Source organism: Zalophus californianus, chromosome 13 (genome assembly GCF_009762305.2).
Source record: "Zalophus californianus isolate mZalCal1 chromosome 13, mZalCal1.pri.v2, whole genome shotgun sequence".
Taxonomy (NCBI): domain Eukaryota; kingdom Metazoa; phylum Chordata; class Mammalia; order Carnivora; family Otariidae; genus Zalophus; species Zalophus californianus.
The window spans coordinates 33,715,482-33,738,947 of NC_045607.1; the positions used below are offsets into that span (position 1 = coordinate 33,715,482).

Consider the following 23,466-nt stretch of genomic DNA (forward strand, 5'->3'; position numbering starts at 1 on the left):
AGACTGTTTTTATTTGTGTACATGTGCATGCTGAATCACAGGTCTTATCCAATATCAAGTTTTCCCCATAATTTCTAGAACAGTTCCCATACACAAAGCTGGGGAAGTCCTGAAGCCATGGAACAATTTCCCAGACTCCTTCTGGATCTCACATTCTCTTTTAAAAAGGTTCCACTGTTGAAAAGTCACATGAGGCAGAATTTTGGTAAAAGAAAAACGTTGTTTTGTCCTCCATTTCCAAGAAACCCAGTATCACGGCCTGTGGAGCCAGGTAACTAGCTACTGTAGATTTCAAAATTCAGATGGGAACTCTGTAGGTGCCAGTAGCCAAGTGGAAAAGACACAGAAATGTTCATACAGATTTTATAAAAAGTTATTTAGAGATGTCATTTAAAATGCAAGAGCGGTGTGGCCCCGGTGCTCGGCCAGTGAGGAGGTGGCTTTATTAAACCCTCTAGCTAAATTTGGAGCCACAAATCCAAATTCATAAAAAGCCAAAACCTTTAACAAATTTTCAATATCTTGCAGCAGTAAAGGTAAAACTTCTTATCCTTTGTCCTCTGTCTCCCAGGCTGGTGCTTCCTGAACGATGATGCCAAGCTGCCTCTTTGCCTGATGGTCTTTCCACTGGATAGGCAGCCCATTCTTTTTACAGCTTCCAGTAAGTGGACGCTTCTCTGTTCAGAGAGTTGTTGCTATTCTTTTCTTTGATCTCCTGTTGAGTTCGTAGGTGTTCAGAATGGTTTGATCCCTATTCAGCTGAATTCCTGAGACCAGACGAAATCCAGGTCTCCTACTCCTCCACCATCTTGCTCCGCCCCCAGAATTTACTTATAAGATCTTGAAGCTGTATAGAAGTCAGCACTGACATCCCATTAGTAAAATGGAATCTCTAACTGCACAACTTAGCCTAATGATGAGACATACTTGAAAACAAACATTTATCAAATGATATTCTGTAAGTTTGACTGGTCTTCTTGTCTAAGTCGGCTAAATTTTACATCTGAAAACCAGTGAACAACCACATCTGGACCATTTCCAATTTTGTTACCAACTTGGACTTCACTCATTATCAAGATCAAAACTGAGAGGGCATCTCACAACACAACTACAAATACAGCCAAATCTCTTCCAGCAAATCTCCCAGCTTGTAACATATAGTACCTGAGGTGGGATCACAATTATTTCTTGTAGAAACCGTGGCGGGATTTCCCTGAGTTCGGACACTTTCACAGATGTCACAGTGCCGGAGTCCAGGAACTGAACATCAAGAGCTCGGCTGCTGTGAACGTTCGTGATCTGCAATGAGATAAATGTTGGTTAATTTATAAGCATATCCAAAAGGCCAAAACACTTCTGTGCAATTACATTTTGTATAACTCTAAAATGCATATAAGAAGCAACAAAGACTATCAGTGTTAAGTTTTCTTATTTTCTATTTTTAAATTTAAATTCAACTAATTAATATATAATGTGTTAGTGGTTTCAGAGGTAGAGGTCAGGGATTCATCAGTCTTATATAATACCCAGTGCTCATTATATCACCTGTCCTCCTTAATGTCCATCGCTCAGCCACCCCATCTTCCCACACCCCTCCCCTCCGGGGTGTTTCCTCTGATTAAGAGTCTCTTACGGTTTGTCTCCCTCTCTGGTTTCATCTTGTTTTATTTTTTCCTCTCTTCCCCTATGATCCTCTGCCTTGTTTCTTAAATTCCACATATGAGTGAGATCATGTAATAACTTTCTCTGATTGTAAATTTTCTTATTTTAAAATGTACCTATTTACCTAATAGGTATTCTTTTAGAATATATTTGATTTTAACATTGAATTGTTAAATAATTTAATCAGTAGTAATCACTAAACTAATAATAAAATGCACAAATATGGTAATATTTACAATGTTTACAATTCTAGGACACTATTGATTATAAAACAACTTGATACATCATTATATATTGATTAAAGATGCAGTCTGTTCTCCAAAATATTAAAATATGAGAAAAAAAACTGTTGTGTCTTAGCAATGAGGAAATAAAGAATAGAGAGAACTCAGAGAAGTTTTCTTGTAATAGGTAAATACTATACATTTTTAAATAATAACAGATTTTGGCATTTTATAGCTTTGTCAAAAAGCCCATTGACAATTTTTATCATTTGTCCTAAGAAACTGAAACTCAGAAAGTCATAGAGAGGTAAAATAAGTCCAAATTAATAATTCAAAAATGGGAAAATTACATACCGAGTCAAAGCAATAATTACCTGTGATCAAATGGCAACATTACAATATAAGATTCTGGGTATACCTTTAAATGTCCAAACTTCCCTTAAAAAGCCTACGTGATATCCGCCATCATTGGATATATAGTTCGCATTTGCCAAATACAGCCCCATCAGGATGGTTATATGGGCAAGGACTTCGTACCTACAACTGCTCTCACTGCCACCTTAAGAATGGTGGTGCTTTCAGTATGTGAGTGTCACGAGCTGGACCACTCTTGGCATGGAAGTCAGACATACCAAAAGTAAAGCCTTTTTCTACTGCTCCAACAAAAATGCTTTATTAATATAATAGCATAACTTTTTAATCTCTTAAGATGATGATAAACACAAACAATATTAAAACAATATCTTAAAATGTATTTTTTATTCAAACATATATCCTGAACACATGTATTGGTATGGCTGGTGTATAATGAATGCTTCTTATATCCAGGCATAACTGGTCAGAGACATATACTTCCACATCTCAAAGAGTTGCTAGTCTCATGAGAGACGATGACACAAATATATAATTAGAATATAATGGAGCAGGACAATAATAAAGCTAGGTACAAGGTGCTATGAGAACATAGAGAATGGGTACCTGACCCAGCGAGGAGGTAGATTTTAGGGCTAGTTTTCAGGAGGAGGGGATGCCTAGAATTGGTACCCTCCTTTACAATGTACTTTTTACTTCTTATATTAGTAAAATGCCTTTATCATAGAAAATTTAGATACTTAAAAGAATGATATGAAAATCACTTATAATCTGTGACAGATTACAATGATCCTCCTAGTCTTTTATCCATACATGTATAAAGAATTAGATTTATTAAAATTAGAACGTATTTGCATATACTATTTCATAATTGGCTACTTTTCACTAAATGTCTCAAAAATACTTCATGTCATTATCTTCTATATCATTTTAATATTACATAAGTCTCTCATACAGGTACATTGTGACTTGTCAAACCTTTTGGCTGGATAACTTAAATTGTGTAAATTTTTGCTCTTTTGAGAAATAATCATACTGGACATTTGTATTTCCTTTTTCACAAATTAAAATTTCATAAATATCACAACTTCAGCTGGACTTTACATGAGGAATGGGAGTAAACTAGGTTGGTAAGAGTCTAGTTAGGGGCTAATCTGAACATTTCAAACACAGGGAAAAGGATGGGCAAGACATACATATTTCTTACGTGTGGGGGCTACAAGCATTTTGGTTATGCTGGAACGTAAAGTGAGAGACAAGGCAAGGCAGGGAATGAGGCTGAGAGAAAGGTAAAGGCAAGGTCCTGGAGAGCCAGACATTATGTCTTAAAGAACCAGACTTTACCCCGTGGATGAGAAGAAGCCAATGCCATGTCTTTTTTTTTTTTTTTTTAAGATTTTATTTATTCATTTGAGAGAGAGAGAGAATGAGAGAGAGAGCATGAGAGGGGGGAGGGTCAGAGGGAGAAGCAGACTCGCCGCCGAACAGGGAGTCCGATGCGGGACTCGATCCCAGGACTTCAGGATCATGACCTGAGCCGAAGGCAGTGGCCTAACCGACTGAGCCACCCAGGCACCCCCAATGCCATGTCTTAAGGAGAAGAATGAGATGGTCGTCTTTATAAGAAGCCGCATATTGTTGGTGATAACACTGGGGGAGGGCTTTGGAATCTGATAGATTTGGTTTTAATCTCAGCTTGTACTTTCTAGCTGAATGACTTCCCTCATTAGTAAGAAGGGGATCATAGGGCTTTATGAAGATTAAGTGAAATCAGTCATATTTAAAAAAAAATTCTGTGTCTGGGAAATAACAAGTCTCATTAAAAGTTGGACGTATTATTATTTGCTATTATTTACATTTTGGGTGACTCACTCTAGTGGCATAGAGCTTGACTGGAGGAAGGTAAGAGTAAAGACAGAGTAAAGACATGGTATTCCAGCGATCTAGGCAAGAAATGACAAAGCTGTGAAAATGGCAGGGTTTGGTGATTAGTTAACACTGGGGGCGGAGGAAAATGCAGGAATCCAAGATAACTCTTCCAGAGCAGGCTGAATGGTTGCATGAATGGAGGTACCACCAAAACACAGACATAGGAGGAAAAAAAGGATGGGAAAAGATAATTTTGGTTTTGGACATTCAGAGCTTGAGGAGTTTGCAAGATGGACAATTCGGCTGGCTTTTGCCTAAATCTAAAGCTCATCAAGGGCTGGAAAACAAACTGGGGAGTCATGAGGACCAAGACAGTAACTGAAGCAACGAGATGGCATTGCCTAGAAGGATGCAGAGGCTGAGAAGAACCGTGAGGCGGGACAGGAGTTGGGGGCACAACACTGACACTGCAGAGCGCAGGTGGGGGGCAGGTTTGAGTGAAAAATAGGAGAAGCAATCAGTTGAACATCCTCTGGAAAATTAGGAGGATTTGATACCATGATAGCCTAGTGAGGAGGGAATTACAAGTCTCAATACTATTAGTGCAGCCCAGAGGCCTGGTAAGAGAAGCCCTGAAAGACACTGGTTGAATTATGCAGCTAAGCTGCTGCTGCAAGAACAGGCTGTTGGAGAGCAGGCAGAAGTCAAGCAGCAGTGGCTGAGAGGTGGCCAGAAGGCGGCACAGGAAGTGAATGCAGACCACTCGGGATGGGTTTGGAGGAAAGAGGAAGAAGTGACGGCCACTGAATAGCATTGGCTGGATGACCAGAGTAAGTTCAGAAGGTGCAGGCACTAAATAAAGCTTAGGCAAGTTACAATGTCAAGAACAATTACATCATTTAAACACAGGATCTGCTTTTCATTAACCATTCTCCCTTCCCTAACTTTCTATGCATCACTAAGAGAATGAACACTTTTGCTACCTCCAAGGCAGATATTGCACAATTTGAGAGAAAAACAAAAATAATACTAGATATTTATCCAAAGTATTTGACATACACCCAAAAGGTATTTTGCCAAAAAGGCAGAACCTGATGCTACACGGGAAGAAACTCAAGCTGTCAGATGCTCTACAAAACGCTGCTACTCTAAAAAGAGAACTACCCTATGACACAGGATTGTATTACTTAGTATTTATTCAAAGGATACAAACATAGTGATCTGAAGGGGCACATGCACCCCAATGTTCATAGCAGCCATGTCCACAATAGCCAAAAAACAGAAAGAGCCCAGATGTCCATCGACAGATGAATGGATAAACAAGTTGTGGTATATATACAAAACGGAATATTACTCAGCCATCAAAAAGAATGAAATCTTGCCATTTGCAATGATGTGGATGAAACTAGAGTATAATACACTAAATGAATTAAGTCAGTCAGAGAAAGACAAATACCATATAATTTTACTCCTATATGGAATTTAAGAAACAAAACAAATGAACATAGGGGAAGGGAAAGACAAATAAGATGAAAATTGAGAGGGAGGAAAACCATAAGAGACCCTGAATTCTAGGAAACAAACTGAGGGTTGCTGGAGGGGAAGAGTTTGGGGGGATGGGGTAACTGGTGTGATGGGTATTAAGGAGGACATCTGATGTGATCACTGGGTATTATATGCAACTGATGAATCACTAAATTCCACCTCTGAAACTCTTCAGAGTGTAGGGATAGAGGGTACATACCTCAATATCATAAAAGTCATCTATGAAAAACCCACAGCGAATATCATTCTCAATAGGGAGAAACTGAGAGTTTTCCCCCTAAGGTCAGGAACATGGCAGGGATGTCTACTATCACCACTGCTGTTCAACATAGTACTAGAAGTCCTAGCCACAGCAATCAGACAACAAAAAGAAATAAAAGGCATCTGAATCAGCAAAGAAGTCAAACTCTCACTCTTTGCAGATGATACAATACTTTATGTGGAAAACCCAAAAGGCTCCACCCCAAAACTGCTAGAACTCATACAGGAATTCAGTAAAGTGGCAGGCTATAAAATCAATGCACAGAAATCAGTGGCATTCCTATACACCAACAACAAGACAGAAGAAAGGGAAATTAAGGAGTCGATCCCATTTACAATTGCACCCAAAACCGTAAGATACCTAGGAATAAATCTAACCAAAGAGGCAAAGAATCTGTACTCAGAAAACTAGAAAATACTCATGAAAGAAATTGAGGAAGACACAAAGAAATGGAAAAATGTTCCATGCTCATGGATTGGAAGAACAAATATTGTGAAGATGTCAATGCTACCTAGAGCAATCTACACATTCAATGCAATCCCTATCAAAATACCATCAACTTTCTTCAAAGAAATGGAACAAATAATCCTAAAATTTGTATGGAACCAGAAAAGACCCCGAATAGCCCGAAGAATGTTGAAAAAGAAAAGCAAAGCTGGCAGCATCACAATTCCGGACTTCCAGCTCTATTACAAAGCTGTCATCATCAAGACAGTATGGTACTGGCAAAAAAACAGACACATAGATCAATGGAACAGAAGAGAGAGCCCAGAAATGGACCCTCAACTCTATGGTCAACTAAGCAGGAAACAATGTCGAATGGAAAAAAGTCTCTTCAACAAATGGTGTTGGGAAAATTGGACAGCCACATGCAGAAGAATGAAACTGGACCATTTCCTTACACCACACACAAAAATAGACTCCAAATGGTTGAAAGACCTAAACGTGAGACAGGAGTCCATCAAAATCCTAAAGAAGAACACAGGCAGCAGCCTCTTTGACCTCAGCCGCAGCAACTTCTTCCTAGACACATCGCCAAAGGCAAGGGAAGCAAGGGCAAAAATGAACTATTGGGACTGCATCAAGATAAAAGGCTTTTGCACAGCAAAAGAAACAGTCCACAAAACCAGAAGACAACCGACAGAATGGGAGAATATATTTGCAAATGACATATCAGATAAAGGGCTAGTATCCAAAATCTATAAAGAACTTATCAAACCCAACACCCAAAGAACAATGATCCAACCAAGAAATGGGCAGAAGACATGAACAGACATTTTTCCAAAGAAGACATCCAAATGGCCAACAGACACATGAAAAGTGCTCAACATCGCTCAGCATCAGGGAAATCCAAATCAAAACCTCCATGAGATACCACCTCACACCAGTCAGAATGGCTAAAATTAACAAGTCAGGAAACGACAGATGTTGGCGGGGATGTGGAGAATGGGGAACCCTCCTACACTGTTGGTGGGACTGCAAGCTGGTGCAGCCACTCTGGAAAACAGTATGGAGGTTCCTCAAACAGTTGAAAATAGAGCTACCATACGATCCAGCAATTGCACTACTGGGTATTTACCCCAAAGATACAAATGTAGGAATCCAAAGGGGTATGTGCACCCCGATGTTTATAGCAGCAATGTCCACAATAGCCAAACTGTGGAAAGAGCCAAGAGAAGATGTCCATCGACAAATGAATGGATAAAGAAGATGTGGTATATATACACAATGGAATATTATGCAGCCATCAAAAGGAATGAGATCTTGCCATTTGCAACAACGTGGATGGAACTGGAGGGTGTTAATGCTGAGTGAAATAAGTCAATCAGAGAAAGACATGTATCATATGACCTCATTGATATGAGGAATTCTTAATCTCAGGAAACAAACTGAGGGTTGCTGGAGTGGGGGTGGGGTGGGAGGGATGGGGTGGCTGGGTGATAGACATTGGGGAGGGTATGTGCTATGGTGAATTTTGGAAGAATGTTGAATCACAGTTCTGTACCTCTGAAACAAAGAATGCAATATATGTTAAGAAAAAAAAAAAGAAGAAGATAGCAGGAGGGGAAGAATGAAGGGGGGGAAATCGGAGGGGGAGACGAACCATGAGAGATGATGGACTCTGAAAAACAAACTGAGGGTTCTAGAGGGGAGGGGAGTTGGGGGATGGGTTAGCCTGGGGATGGGTATTAAGGAGGGCACGTTCTGCGTGGAGCACTGGGTGTTATGCACAAACAATGAATCATGGAACACTACATAAAAACTAATGATGTAATGTATGGTGATTAACATAACAATTAAAAAATTTAAAGAAAAAAAAAAAAACCTCAATGAGATACCACCTCACACCAGTCAGAATGGCTAAAATTAACAAGTCAGGAAATGACAGATATTGGTGGGGATGTGGAGAAAGGGGAACCCTCCTACACTGTTGGTGGGAATGCAAGCTGGTGCAATCACTCTGGAAAACAGTATGGAGGTTCCTCAAACAGTTGAAAATAGAGCTACCATATGATCCAGCAATTGCACTACTGGGTATTTACCACAAAGATACAAATGTAGGGATCCGAAGGGGTATGTGCACCCCAATGTTTATAGCACCAATGTCCACAATAGCCAAACTGTGGAAAGAGCCAAGATGTCCATCGACAGATGAATGGATAAAGAAGATGTGGTGTGTGTGTGTGTGTGTGTGTGTACACACACACACACACACACATACACACACACACACTGGAATATTATGCAGCCATCAAAAGGAATGAAATCTTGCCATTTGCAATGATGTGGATGGAACTGGAGGGTATTGTGCTGAGTGAAATAAGTCAATCAGATAAAGACGTATCATATGACCTCACTGACATGAGGAATTCTTAATCTCAGGAAACAAATTGAGGGTTGCTGGAGTGGTGGGGGGTGGGAGGGATTGGGCGGCTGGGTGATGGACATTGGGGAGGGTATGGGCTATGGTGAGTGCTGTGAATTGTGTAAGACTGTTGAATCACAGACCTGTACCTCTGAAACAAATAATGCAATATATGCTAAAAAAAAAAAAAAAAGAAGATAGTAGGAAGGGAAAAATGAAGAGGGGGAAATTGGAGGGGGAGATGAACCATGAGAGACTATGGACTCTGAGAAACAAACTGAGGGTTCTAGAAGGGAGGGGGATGGGGGGATGGGTTAGCCTGGTGATGGGTATTAAAGAGAGCACATATTGAATGGAGCACTGGGTGTTATATGCAAACAATGAACAATGGACCACTACATCAAAAACTAATGATGTAATGTATGGTGATTAACATAACATGATAAAATTAAAAAAATGGAAAAAAAGAAAAAAAGAACCTCTGTAACAAAGACAAAAAAGGAAAAAAGAATCAAACCCAAGTTTGCAATTTTAGCAATTGAACAAACCAGGTATCAAAAATAGAAGGAAAGTTTCCAGCTCTATTACAAAGCTGTCATCATCAAGACAGTATGGTACTGGCACAAAAACAAACAAATAGATCAGTGGAACAGAATAGAGAGCCCAGAAATGGACCCTCAACTCTATGGTCAACTAATCTTTGACAAAGCAGGAAAGAATGTCCAATGGAAAAAAGACAGTCTCTTCAACAAATGGTGTTGGGAAAATTGGACAGCCACATGCAGAAGAAAGAAACTGGACCATTTCCTTACACCACACACAAAAATAGACTCCAAATGGTTGAAAGACCTAAATGTGAGACAGGAGTCCATCAAAATCCTAAAGAAGAACACAGGTAGCAACCTCTTCGATCTCAGCCACAGCAACTTCTTCCTAGACACATCGCCAAAGGCAAGGGAAGCAAGGGCAGAAATGAACTATTGGGATTTCATCAAGATAAAAGGCTTTTGCACAGCAAAAGAAACAGTCCACAAAACCAAAAGACAACCGAGAGAATGGGAGAATATATTTGCAAATGACATATCAGATAAAGGGCTAGTATCCAAAATCTATAAAGAACTTATCAAACTCAACACCCAAAGAATAATCCAATCAAGAAATGGGCAGAAGACATGAACAGACATTTTTCCAAAGAAGACATCCAAATGGCCAACAGACACATGAAAAGTGCTCAACATCGCTCAGCATCAGGGAAATCCAAATCAAAACCTCCATGAGATACCACCTCACACCAGTCAGAATGGCTAAAATTAACAAGTCAGGAAACGACAGATGTTGGCGGGGATGCGGAGAAAGGGGAACCCCCCTACACTGTTGGTGGGACTGCAAGCTGGTGCAGCCACTCTGGAAAACAGTATGGAGGTTCCTCAAACAGTTGAAAATAGAGCTACCATACGATCCAGCAATTGCACTACTGGGTATTTACCACAAAGATACAAATGTAGGGATCCAAAGGGGTACGTGCACCCCAATGTGTATAGCAGCAATGTCCACAATAGCCAAACTGTGGAAAGAGCCAAGATGTCCATCGACAAATGAATGGATAAAGAAGAGGTGGTATATATACACAATGGAATATTATGCAGCCATCAAAAGGAATGAGATCTTGCCATTTGCAACGACGTGGATGGAACTGGAGGGTGTTAATGCTGAGTGAAATAAGTCAATCAGAGAAAGACATGTATCATATGACCTCACTGATATGAGGAATTCTTAATCTCAGGAAACAAACTGAGGGTTGCTGGAGTGGTAGGGGGCGGGAGGGATGGGGTGGCTGGGTGATAGACATTGGGGAGGGTATGTGCTATGGTGAGCGCTGTGAATTGTACAAGACTGATGAATCACAGATCTGTACTTCTGAAACAAATAATGCAAGATATGTTAAGAAAAAAAAAGAAGATAGCAGGAGGGGAAGAATGAAGGGGAGTAAGTCGGAAGGGGAGATGAACCATGAGAGACGATGGACTCTGAAAAACAAACTGAGGGTTCTAGAGGGGAGCGGGGTGGGGGGATGGGTTAGCCTGGTGATGGGTATTAAAGAGGGCACATTCTGCGTGGAGCACTGGGTGTTATGCACAAACAATGAATCATGGAACACTACATCAAAAACTAATGATGTAATGTATGGTGATTAACATAACAATAAAAAATTACTAAACAAAATAGAAGAAAGAAAAGAAATAGCAGCCACAAAAATCTAAAACCTGCCTTTGAAAAACATATAGAAATATGTGATAAAATATAACAGTCCTCTTTTCAAATTCATAACTGTGCTTGCAAGAAACTAAGACAATTATGAGGGACTAGAAATAGTAGAGGAGTATGTGAACACTGAAGCCAAAGCCATCCTGGGCAGGATGGAAGGAGGATCTGAGACCCCTTCCTCAGGAAGCCAGAACTCTCAAAGGGCTACGCCCTACCCCCGGTTAAAGGGTGACTCTAGAGAGCATTAGGCAATATCTCATGAAACTGAAGACATGCACTCTCTCTACCCAGAAGCTCGGTTCCTTCCTGGGTACCCTGGGAGACCTGCACGGGAAGGCTCCTGGCAGTGCCGTCCATAACAAAACTTTAGAAACAATCTGAATATCCATTGTCAGGAGAATGGGAGTAATCACATTGGCATCTTCATAGACTATTATTAATCAAACCGCGCAAAAACAAATGAACAAGAGCTGCACACACCAACATGGATGAATCTCACATATAATGAAGGAGCATGTGTCAGAAGAATCAATACGTTCTACTATTTACATGCATTTTATAAACGTTTATCTGTTCAGTTATATTTTATTAAGTCTTACTATAAATATTCTATACACATTTTCATTTCTGTATTTCCACTGTATCTATATAAAATATATAGATAGCAAAAATTTGTATGTATAAATACAAATATAGTGAATGTATAAAGAAATGAATGGGAATGAGAAACACCCCATTTGGCTGGCAGCTCCCCCAGGATGGGAGTAGAAGAAGGGGATGCAGACACGGAGCCTCAACCATAATGGGCATGTTTTCTTTCTCCCATGGTGATGAGTACGTGGGTGCTTATTTCATTTTTCACAAAACTTGTTTGTATGTCTAAAATATTTCATAATAAGCTTAAAAAAGAAGTCAAGTAACTGATTTTACCTCTACTCGTAACCATTTTCCTTTGCAATGGAAGAGGCAGACTTTCCCACAGAAGGGTAACGAAACGAAGTACTGGGAGGTCATGTGCTACAAAACAGAAATGCAGGACACTTTTATTACTCTTAGTAAAGAGCGGATTGCTACACCGTTAGAAAAACATCGCTGTGGCTCAGGCCAACCAGCGCACGGGTACTTAGCCAGGCTCCCCGTGAGGAGTGCGCGGTGGTGCGTGTTTGAGGGTGATGGTCTGTCCTGTTTCTCAGACATTTGTTGATGGCACCGTCTACTCTCCCTCCTCACACACAGCTCATAAATCAGCCCTGTTAAAATGTCTACAAACGTTAGTGTGCAGGTCAGTATGATTCATCCAGGTACTAATGCCATCAGTCAAACATGAAGAGGGAGGATGAATCTGCCAAAAAGGAGAAGAGCCTGGATGAAAGTGAGGTTGGGCTAGCCATCCAGAAGGCTTCTTCTTTTCAACTTTTAAAACATTTAGATTCAAAGATGAGATTTTACTTCCAAAACAAATGTTATCCACACAAATAGGGATATCAGTGCCAGTGAAATGTCAACACATCACAGCCGTGGACCTCTGCACCCTCGTCTTTTGCTGTAGTTTGAAGCTGGGGACCTGCCAAGGTCTCTCTTGTTCAGGGTGAATGTTTCTACTCTCCCCAGAGGCAATGTTTGCACTCAGGCTACCAGTGCACTAGGGACTATCAAGAGAGCTTTTCACCACCATAGGTAAGAAGCACATGCATGCAAATAAGTCACTGGAGTCAGCTTCTGGGGATGTCTCCGATTTCTCCAAGACAGATTAGCAAACTAAACTTCAGTAATGACCCTGAGATACAGCTGAGACATCTGGAATGCAGAGAGAGGTAAAGCTACAGATCTAATGCCTACGTTCTAGGCTGTTGTCTGAATACAAGTTTAACCTGATTCAGCAAATATTTTGGAATACCTATTCTATGCATGACACTAGATTAGATACTGTAGTACCTAAGTGAATTAGGTACTTAGCAGTACCTGGTAAAGCTCTGCCTCTGCCCTCCAGAAGCCTATACTTTGGGTAAGGCAAACAAATACCCAAATAGCTAAACTACCATGCTGCAGATGATGCCAAGAGGCACGTTCAGAGGTTAGAGGGAAGGGTTCACTTCTAGGGGCAAGGGGGTCAAGATTGAGGTGGTATTAGGGTTTACTCACTCAAAACCACAGCATATTCTGGATTACAACTATAAAGCCCTAATGGAGGTAAGAACATCACCTTAGAACCTTAAAACAAAACCTCTACAGACCCTGATTCAGAAAAGAATACTAGAATCAAAGGGTAAGGAGCTTATTAATAAATTTAAACACAGAGCCACATTTACCGAGGTGGTAGGTTCTCAGGGACCAAAAAGAGCTTGGAGAGTGATGCCTAGAAGTTTTATTCTCCTCCTAAACTCCACGGTTTTGTCTTTGCCCGAGGAAGAGGACCCTGCTGGCTCTAGCAGACAAAGTCACAAGCAGCTGCACTGTAGCATCATCAGCTCCACCTTGTAAATCACAAGTCTGTCAGTTGCTGAGCACTTACTCTGTGCCAGGCACTGTGTTAAGCAGTCTTGCCACTAGTCTTCACATCAGTCCTACGGATGGATATACACTCTACTATTGTCCTCATTTCATAATGCAGAAACCAGTGGGGTTTTTTTTTTCTTTTCAGTTCCGCAGTCTGGGGCTCTTACCCACTATTCTACAGCTTCTCCCTCAAACTATTCAAAAGTTACACACAATTATACTAGTTAGTGACCCCTCTTGTTTGCAATTTTAGGATTAATTTTAGAGGTGGATGATGCTCCGCCGTACCTTACAATGGAAGTAGTCCTCTATCTTATGCAGAAGATCGTTGAGCTTGTTCAGACCTTTACAAGGCACCTGGCAGTAGAGTGTGCCATCAGAGCAAATATTAGTCACTCTGACATTTGTGTACATAGCATCAATCTGGAACAAAGGACACACCAAGGACACTTGAGAATAGAGCGTAGCTCCTGTCTACTTAAGGGGTATCTACCTCAATCATCTCATTTGTCTTTGCATTTTAAAACCTTTTAAGTAAGCTGGAGAGCAGATTCGATGACAGAATAATGTGAAAAACTCATTTGGATACCTCTCTTTCCAAAAGGAATATCTGATATCATTGGGTCAGGCACAAAGTAGACAGTTTGCATACATTAACTTATTACCGCATTTCATTACCTGAAAGGCTAAGAACATCTTAGCCTTTTGGTTTTGGTTTATTTTCTCCCCATTAATTTGGAGAAATCATTATTACATAAAACATATTTTTGCAACATTAACGGAAATGAAAATAAAAAACTCTCACAAAATCAATCCCATTATCAGCCTACTTTCTAACCTATGTTTATCGGCCACATGAGTTTTAGTAATTTTTAAGTTATAATCATAGTAAAGCCTTAATTTTGGCCATTTTTTAAGTCAAACCATAATATAAAGACAATTCACTGTTGTTCTACCTATTAAACAAATGTTTTCCCAGTGTTGCCACAAAGTCTTTACAATGACCATTTTTAACATCCTGTTCTTCAGAGTGGCTGTTCTATAATTTATTTAAAGACTTCCTTCTTTGAAGAAATTTGTGTTTTTCACAGTTTAAAACTGTAAAAGCTAACAGTTTAAAAAATATCTTCATGGATCTAATTTTCCCTTCTTTTGTATTATCCGCCCCTATTACCTTTGCAAAATAATTTCATATAAAATACAATTTTAGTGTAGAAACTGGAATATAAAATGAAAACCCAATTCTTAATAATGACTGCTTGTGTTTTGGCCTTATTTTCCCCCCTTCAACCACCCCCCTACCTTTTTTCCCTCCATACACAGGTGATCTGTCCCTATCTATTGCTAGCCTAAAATTTGTAACATTCTTTTCCAAAAACTTTCTTCCCTGCGTATGTGTAACAGATGACTATAGCAGTCACCATGCTACCTGAAGGTGAGCCTCCAGAGACTTGTCGCAGATCGCCTTTAAGCAGGTGGCATTAATATTGATGTCATCTTCTCCTGAGGTGTCGTATAGGACAACAAGCGGGATATCCGCTTTTTCAAGTATTTCCACTGCAAAGATCTTTCCACAAGTTAAAGATTCAACCACCTTTACTAAATCAGGATCATCACTTAAAACTTCCAACCCTAAAAAAGATGGAATATTTTAATTTCTACTTAATTAGCAGAATCATTTTAAGATGGAATGGGTTTGTTCTGGCCACTTATTATAATTGTGATGCTACTACAAAATTCTTAGAAAATTTTCTAGGGAAGTGTTGTTTTACAATCTTCTTCACATTACCCATCCTTAGGTCTTAAAATACATATTATAGTGTGAATGCCCTTTTAAATGATTACACAAAGGCAGGCAATCTTAAAACAAAAAGAAAAGTTGATGACCTATCAGAATTTGTACCTCAGGAGAATGGCCTTCACTTATTATATATAAACACATATTCAAACCAAAAAGACTAGTACATATAAGAAGCTATCAATCAGTTATGTCTGCCAGTCATGTATTTGTAATGTTTTTCCTAAAAATTTACCCTTGACCTTTTTCATTTTTTCTAATTAAATAGACAATTATTCATATAAAATGAACATGCATGCATTAGAAATTTATAAAATCACTTTTTTCCTTATTTTTTCTTAAGTACACCATGATGATTCTGAGTATACCAAAGAACTTTGTGATTTATCAAAGAAGGATTAAATCGTATTTAATATTTAACATAATATGGGTATTAGGTGAGTTTTACTGTAGTCTCATTACTCCTTAAATTCTTTGAAAATTGTAATTCTATGTAGCATATACATGATAACTCTAAGTTATTCTATTAAACTAATTAAAACTAGCTCATCATTTCCCCAATGGTGCTATAAGGTCCATTTCTGTATTCTTCCCCTTGAAATCCACAGCACAAGTTCACAGACTCCCTCTGGGCTACCTTTCTCTTGTTCTCATTCTGTTCTCTAGACACGTAACATTACAGCTTTTACCAAACCTCTCACTTCAGCATCCTAAATCTTGGCCTATGTTCTTGATATATTCTTTCAAAACTACCTCCCAGGGGTTTGTAACAGGCTTCTAACATTACTTCAGATTTATCTCACAGAGCCATACCCAGCTCGTCTGATAGATGCATCCTTGCTGAGAAGGAGGTATTTCTCTGTGGGCTAATTTTCATGAAAGAATGGCGGTCATTTGCTGAATCTAGCTCAGGCTCTCCTGGCATGATGCTTACACACTCCCATGTCTTTCCTGGTATGAACGTGGCCACCGCATCCTCCATGGTTGGAGGTTATCCCTACCATGTCACTTGCATACATGTGCCGGAGACGCACAAGGTGTGTTATTTGCTAATTAGCAGCACCCAGAGCCCACCTCAGTGGGAAAGAAGTGGAGAGTCCAGGTCAAACAACAGGATTCAGACTGATCAAACCCCATGATCCAGGGCCTCTAGCATTGTTGCTAGGGCAGTTAGAACAACAACAAAACCTTTAAGATGGCCAATACACATTTTTATAATAAAATATATATAATATAAAATAAAATAAAACATTATAACATATTTACAATGATCACATCTTATAAAGAGGACATTAAGGACATTTTAGGATTTAACTACCCAAAAGTACAGTGGTAATAATGTATCAAAGTGGAGAAAGCTTTAAAAAAAAGTTCCTCTTACCTGCTAGCTTACACTTTGTAGCTTGGAATGAGAGTGAACAGAACTTTGGGTTCAATCTGTATGCTTTGCTCTTTTCAATATTTTCACTAAAACCATAGTCAACATAGCATACCTGATGATAACAGAAACATCATTTAGGTTCAAATAAAAAAAATTTTTTTTTAAAGATTTTATTTATTTATTTGACAGAGACCATAGCAAGAGAGGGAACACAAGCAGGGGTACTGGCAGAGGGAGAAGCAGGCTTCCCGCGGAGCAGGGAGCCCGATGTGGGGCTCGATCCCAGGACCCTGGGATCATGACCTGAGCCGAAGGCAGATGCCCAATGACTGAGCCATCCAGGTGCCCCCAAATAAAATTTTTTTATCCTCACTTCTTAAAAAGCATCTGACACATTTAACTAGTTGCATTTATTTCATAATCAGCATGTTAAGTGGCACCAGACTACCTGGAAAATGCCAAGGGTGGTGCCCCTGACTTAGCCCAGAAGAGAAAGGCTAGGGCTGGGAGCAGGGAAGCCAGGCCTCCTGACTCCAGGCCCCACTCTGCCTGGCCAGTGGGAAGAACGAGGGAAGACTGCTGAACTCAGATTCCTTCATGCCAGCTTCTCAGCAGCACCACCGTCTGGTTCTGCCAGCCCTCACTGCCCCCGTCCTTTCGTTATAACATAAGGGGATGCCCGCCTCACCGTATTCTTTCTCGATTTACATACTTCCACTAAGGATGCGCATCCTTAGACAGCAGTACTTGTTTCTAGAGAGGGCATCACCCATAGAAGGGTACTGATCAGATTCGAAATCCCCAAAACAGCACTTGCGGTGGTCTACTCCCAGCAACCAAGCTTCAGGGGACCAAACTGCTTTCTGTCAATGACAACAGTGATGCCATGGCTAGATGACAGGGAATGTGACACTGTAAAAATAGGTACTTCTTGTTCGTTTCTTTTCAGTGCTGCAAAGCTGGGTTAGGCCTTCGGCTAGCTCAGCAAAAGGCCCAAATCTGCTGGACAGAGTTCTGTGTTTGCAGAAACCTGCAGGACTCTTCCTCACCATTGGCACAGATCATTTACAGCCTGGATGTTACTTCTGGAGTATTAATAACACCTTAAATTGGAAAGGACTATATAAACAAAGCCTCTTTTTTTCGAGAAAAATAAAATCTAGAAACACAGAGCTGTGGTTTAAATGATAACTATAGGATGATAACTAAGAATCTGAGGGAAGGAGTTGAAAACCTAGTATGCTTCTCTAATTCAAACAGACATTATTAAAACAAAGCAACAACCGAAACCAGAGCAAAGGCATGCCTAAGAAATACTGAGTAGCACAGAGCCAGGTGCTTTCATGTCGTGTAGAAAAATGAAGTTCAGAGGCCAGCTTCTTAATACCTAGATTACGGTACTAAACATACAAAACAGAAATTCTCCCCAGCAGGGAATCAAAGGGAAAAAAGAAGAGATGCAAAGAAGGCGAACACCCTTCCAGACCACCTGATAACTGGGTGTGTGGGGCCTGTATGTCCCATGCTGGAGACAATCACCTCCCAGAATCTCTATCCTGATTCAATGCTCCCATAGGCTGAGATCTCTGGCGGGGCTCCCATAGCAGGTGGCCAGCCATTTAAATGTAGGGGCTCATTTCTCCAGTCCCTGATCAGCACCTCTGCTTTCTCCCCAGAGGCCTCAGGAGTCAGGAGCAGTCCTTTCCTTTAATAGCTATCACCACCTACAACTTGGACTCTGTTCTTCCCGGACCTAGAATGGAGATAACATGGTCTAACAACAGGACATAATATGTGAAATCATCATTCCTGGGAAATTCAGAATGTATTCCTAGCATCAAGAGACTAAAGAAAAAGTGCTCCAAAATCTTCAAAAGGTTTCTGTAATGTTTGGAGCTTGTTCTCTTGTCTTTCTTTCTTTCTGAATCAAATATCGTCTATTTATATGGCAGCTGCAGTTTACAAAACATCTGTTCAGGGACTGAGAGTTTGACACGCACCACACTCTGCCCTGTGTCCTTTGCTCTGTGAGGACTGAGTGGAATTTCTCTCCCCAGTGCCCTGGGATCAGCACAAGGAGGCTCACAGTCCTGGCATCCAGCCCCAGGCGATTCCTGGTGCTCTGGCACCATCAAGTGGCCGCAGATCTCCCCATGCCCCGTGAGAGAGAAGTGGCAGACCGTACCCACTTCAGGGCATGACTTCATCCTCCTGTTTTCCATTCTCACCAGGGATCTGACAAGTGGAAAGCAAGGAGGGAATTGTACTCGCTGTCGGGGATAGCACCGTTCGAGAGGAGTTAAGACTTCCTAAGTAGCTGGGGTTTCTCCAGATAAGGGGGGAACTGCATGTCTGTCTGCTTCACGGGGCTGTGGGGAGCCAGCTCAGGCCAGAATTGCTCCAACCACTGCTGTGTGAGAGCTTAGGACTGTACAGCATACTGAGGCACCCCTGTACCCCCAACACTCTCAGCAGCCACGCCACAGCGAGCACTCCCTCCCCATCAGACACTTGCTCCTTCTGGCTTTTACGACCCTGCCCTCCTGGTTTTTACTTCTTCTTTAGCCATTCTTAAGATTGTGTGAAAGGTTTTCTTTCCCAGAGGAGGTTCCAGTGAAGACAGGGTCTCTCGACTGGAGTGTTTTCACCCAGGGAAGGGCATCTGAGACACAGAGAAGGGAATGGAAGGACTTGAGCAAGGGCACAGGACATTCACAGGCAGAAATAGGACTAGGGCCCAAGCTGCTAATCACACTGTGGTCCCCACTGGTTCAGTTCCCTGCTTGGTCCTTAGCTTTTTCCAGATTTTTTTTTCAATTTTATCCACATATAATTTATATTGAATGAAAAATGCCCATTTAAAGTATACAGTTTGATGGATTTTGACAAATGTATGTACGTATATAATGACCACCCTAATCAAGATACAGATCACATTCACCACTCCAAAAAGCTCCCCCTTACCCCTTTCCAATTAAGCCCCCTCCACCTCCTGTCCCAGGCAACCACTGATCTGATTCCTATCACTACAGATGAATTTTACCTGTTCTTAGACATCATTTACTTAGAATCATACAGGATAACTCTTTTGTATCTGGCTTCTCTAACTTGCACAGTCTGTGGGTTTTATCCACGTGACTGTTTTCAGTAATTCATTCCTTTTTATTGTTGAATAGTATTCCATTATATGAATAAACTACAATTTGCTTATACATTCACCAACTGGTAAACATTTGGGTTGTTTCCAGTTGGGACTCTTAATAATAAAGCTGCTGCAAACATGTGTACAAGCTTTTTTGTGGACCTATGTTTTCACTTCTCTTGTGAAATACTTAGGGTCATGTGGTAAGTTTAACTTTATAAGAAACTGCCAAACTTCCAATTTTCAGATTTTTAAAGTCAGGTCAATTGCTCAAAAGTTGGAGCTTTGTAGATTTAGTTAAGGGATTTCCCAAATCTCTCTGTGAATGGCCAGGGATGGCTAGGTGGTTAGGGTGAGCTTGCCCCTGGGGAGGGTCAGCGCCTCTACTATGGAACCATCTGGGGAGGAACAGCAAGCATCCCTTTCTGACCCTCCTGACACTGATCTTGGGGCCAGGGGTTTCAGGGGAGAGTATCTGATGGACACAAAAAGGGTTATTTGCCAGGGACTGACATCACCACAATAAATACGTTTCAAATTATGGGACAGAGGCTGCAGAGATAGAAGTGTATTTCCCTGCTTGCAGAACCTAGACAAAATTGCGCCTTGAGAGTGAGCGAGTTCTCCTTCTCAGTTTGCACTGAGGGAAAGAAGAGGTCATGCGGCAGAGTCTGACCGCCATGAACATGGCCAAGCCTGGAAGTCTTGGAGCCTGCTGATGGAAGAGACTGGAGAAAGAATCCTCTGACCTCCCCAAGAGGACCATGAGGGCTGCCCACTTGGACAGCTCTTGGGGCACGACCCGAGCCCTGTTCACGGTTCTCCTCCACTGGCTGCGGAAGAGGGGAGAGGAAGAATGTCATGTCCTCTGATCTGTATGCTTCCCTGACTCCAGAGTGCTGACCTGGATAGGAAGCCCACGAAGCTCTGATCACTGTTTATTATATATCTCCTGGGAATGGAAATAAAGGCCTTTTCCCGATTACATCACGGATTCTGAATACTACCATGGACTTTTTTTTTTTTTTTTTACTAAAACTCTGAGATAATATGACTACCACTGACTTAAAACCTGACAGGGTTAATCTTTTACAGATATTATCTTGTCAACTTCTGGAAAAAACTAAATGCAGTTAGGAAGGACACAATATTAGAAGTAACACTTACATTTGAAAAATAATGTGTTTGTCTTCATAATGCTATGACAAAGTAAACAGTGCTTGCCTTTATTTTGTTCTCTTCCGTTGAGATGATTTGTGCCCGTAACCAAGCATCCTCCTCTGCATTTACAGCCAGTAACTGCCCGACATGCACAGTCTGGACTGGAGTGACCTTAGGGTTCTTACTGTAATACTCCTTCATCTCATCTTCCATTAATTCCTGAGCAGCAGAATAGTCTTTGCCCACATACCTGAATTAATTAAAGGAAGAGAACACAGATGAAGCAACCCAGGAGGAGGGAAACCATAGGAGTTCATTCACGTTACTCTGTTTTTTTTTTTTCCCATGGCCATCTTTGGTTCCAGTCTCAGACTTGGCTTATACCAACAGGTAAGAGAACATATATTTAGTAAACATTTCCGTCTTGATAAAGGAAAATGTAATATTGTGGAGCTCATGCAAAATAAGACCAGGTCAAACCCAGCAGAGCAAATGCTTGGCAACAGTCCAGACAGCTGGAGGATGTCACAGTAAGCAATCAGGGAACTACAGGGGGGACGCGGCTGAGAAAAAATTCAAGGGAAGGGAAGAAAGGAGATACGGTGGAAAATGGAGATGCCAGTGCAGGCCAGATTAGCAAGAGTGGACTTAAGGTTTTGACTAAGGCTGCTGGAAGTCTTTATAGATTACTGAGAAGAGAATCTAGTTGACAGGTTTGCCCTGAGGCTGGGTTTGAACAAGATTCAAGCTCTGAAAACAAATGAAATTTTAATAGAGAAAAACAAAGCCTTAAAAACACTAAACACGACTATGTGACAACCCATCCTCCCAGCTTACTGAACAAATTTGAACGAATTACCACAAAATGTTGAGTTTTGATACCCTTAAAGAGATGATATCTTCTAGTTAAATCTCTCTTAAATTATATGCTTTCCGAGAAGTCTTTTTCAGGATACGGCCTATCCCCTTCTACAATTTTCTGCTGTTGAAACTGCAGTCATCTTGTTCTAGTTTATGTTATCAAAACACACTATTTCCCTTTCTCCCACAAATAGGCTTTGTTTTTTTTTTTGCCCATCAGTGCTCAGGGACAATTCCATCAAAGCCCTCCTTCCAGGATGTAAACTCCAGCAAAACCAAGTTGGGCGCCTATAGCAGGAGCTGTCCAGGCCACAGGATGCAGCCTTTTTGGCTGGAAGCTATGCTGACCACGGAGATGGGGACGTGCCACAAACACACTGCCCTTTGCATTGTTCCAGCTTTTACCCAGGGCCCACGTGGTCCCATAGAGCTTTAAGAAACTATTCCTTTGGGAACGTTCTCATGCATTCTTAGTAACTATCAGCAGGACAGAACATACCCTATTCAACCTATTTGTTACTCGAGGAAAAAAGACTTTAAAAAGTCCTACACAATACAGAAAGAATGCCTCTTTTGAGGCAATGGCTATTTTAAAACCAAATATGACATGGACATCATTTACTCTAGAAGCCGAAGAAGCCTTGTCACACTCTATGGGTTCCGCTGACTGAGCTCCACAAATGTGAAGGGTCCACCTGCAGTACAGCTGCACACTCGGCTCCGAAGTCCCCCGGGGGGGGGGGGGGTCTGCAGCTCCACCTAAGGGCCCATTTCCTGTGACCTGGACTCTCCCAGGCCTCCTTTTAGTGCTGCTACAGCCCTCGGAGCCCGACGGGCCGAGGCCTGCTCAGCATGGGCCTCTGCTAGGGAGGAGGAGGAGGGGGGAGAGAAGCAGCATGAAATCTGCTCTCTATGGCAAGCAGTAGAGAAGAGTGGCCACACGGCTTTGGTGGGGATGATATTACGGTTGGTCTGATGGTGGGTGGTGGCAAGAATGAGCTCCTGCCTTGTCCCCAAATTGCCTGAGCAAGTGGGCAAAGAATGACATGTAGGCCAATTTGAGTATGCCATTAGTACAAAGCTTTTACAAAGTCAATTTCTGAAACCAGAGACAAGGGATTCCCATACTTGATCGGAGGATTCTGCTACGACACGTCCTCACACCCTTTATGAGTCACCTGCCAGTTTCTAGAGCCTACTGCCTGCCTCCGTGAAGATGTAAACATAAGATAGGGCTCAGCCCAGCTGGAATCTACCAAGTCTCTGGGACTGGGTGGCGGGGTGGAGGGGGGAGAGGATGCCAATGACCTAGGGTCAACCTAACAGCACACATTACCCCTTGTGCTTGCTGGCTGCCAGCCACCATGCTGAACAGGTAGAATACTGACTCTAGGGTTCAAATTTGTGCTGGAGAAAGGGATCTAAACAATCTGAGGGCCTGGATCTAATCATCCTGAAGTAGATTAGAACCTTTTTACTAAAGTCCTGGACCTGATCCAGATTCCTACCAATGCTTGGTAAGAACACCAGAAATCACATGATCTGTCTAGCCCAGTGCCGGG

The 23,466-nt window shown here is 41.3% G+C and overlaps 1 protein-coding gene across 3 annotated transcripts in view; it reads right to left on the minus strand.

Moving 5' to 3' along the window:
- Nucleotides 1-23,466, minus strand: part of TDRD7 (tudor domain containing 7) — a 77,849-nt gene that overhangs the window by 12,656 nt on the left and 41,727 nt on the right. For all 3 annotated transcript variants that reach the window (XM_027616331.1, XM_027616330.1, XM_027616332.2), the window contains 6 exons: nt 21,107-21,293; nt 16,741-16,852; nt 14,991-15,193; nt 13,850-13,984; nt 11,996-12,082; nt 1,165-1,299 (listed from right to left, as the gene is read on the minus strand). In XM_027616331.1, the coding sequence (XP_027472132.1) occupies nt 1,165-1,299; nt 11,996-12,082; nt 13,850-13,984; nt 14,991-15,193; nt 16,741-16,852; nt 21,107-21,293 (859 nt within the window). The remainder of the gene's footprint in view (nt 1-1,164; nt 1,300-11,995; nt 12,083-13,849; nt 13,985-14,990; nt 15,194-16,740; nt 16,853-21,106; nt 21,294-23,466) is intronic.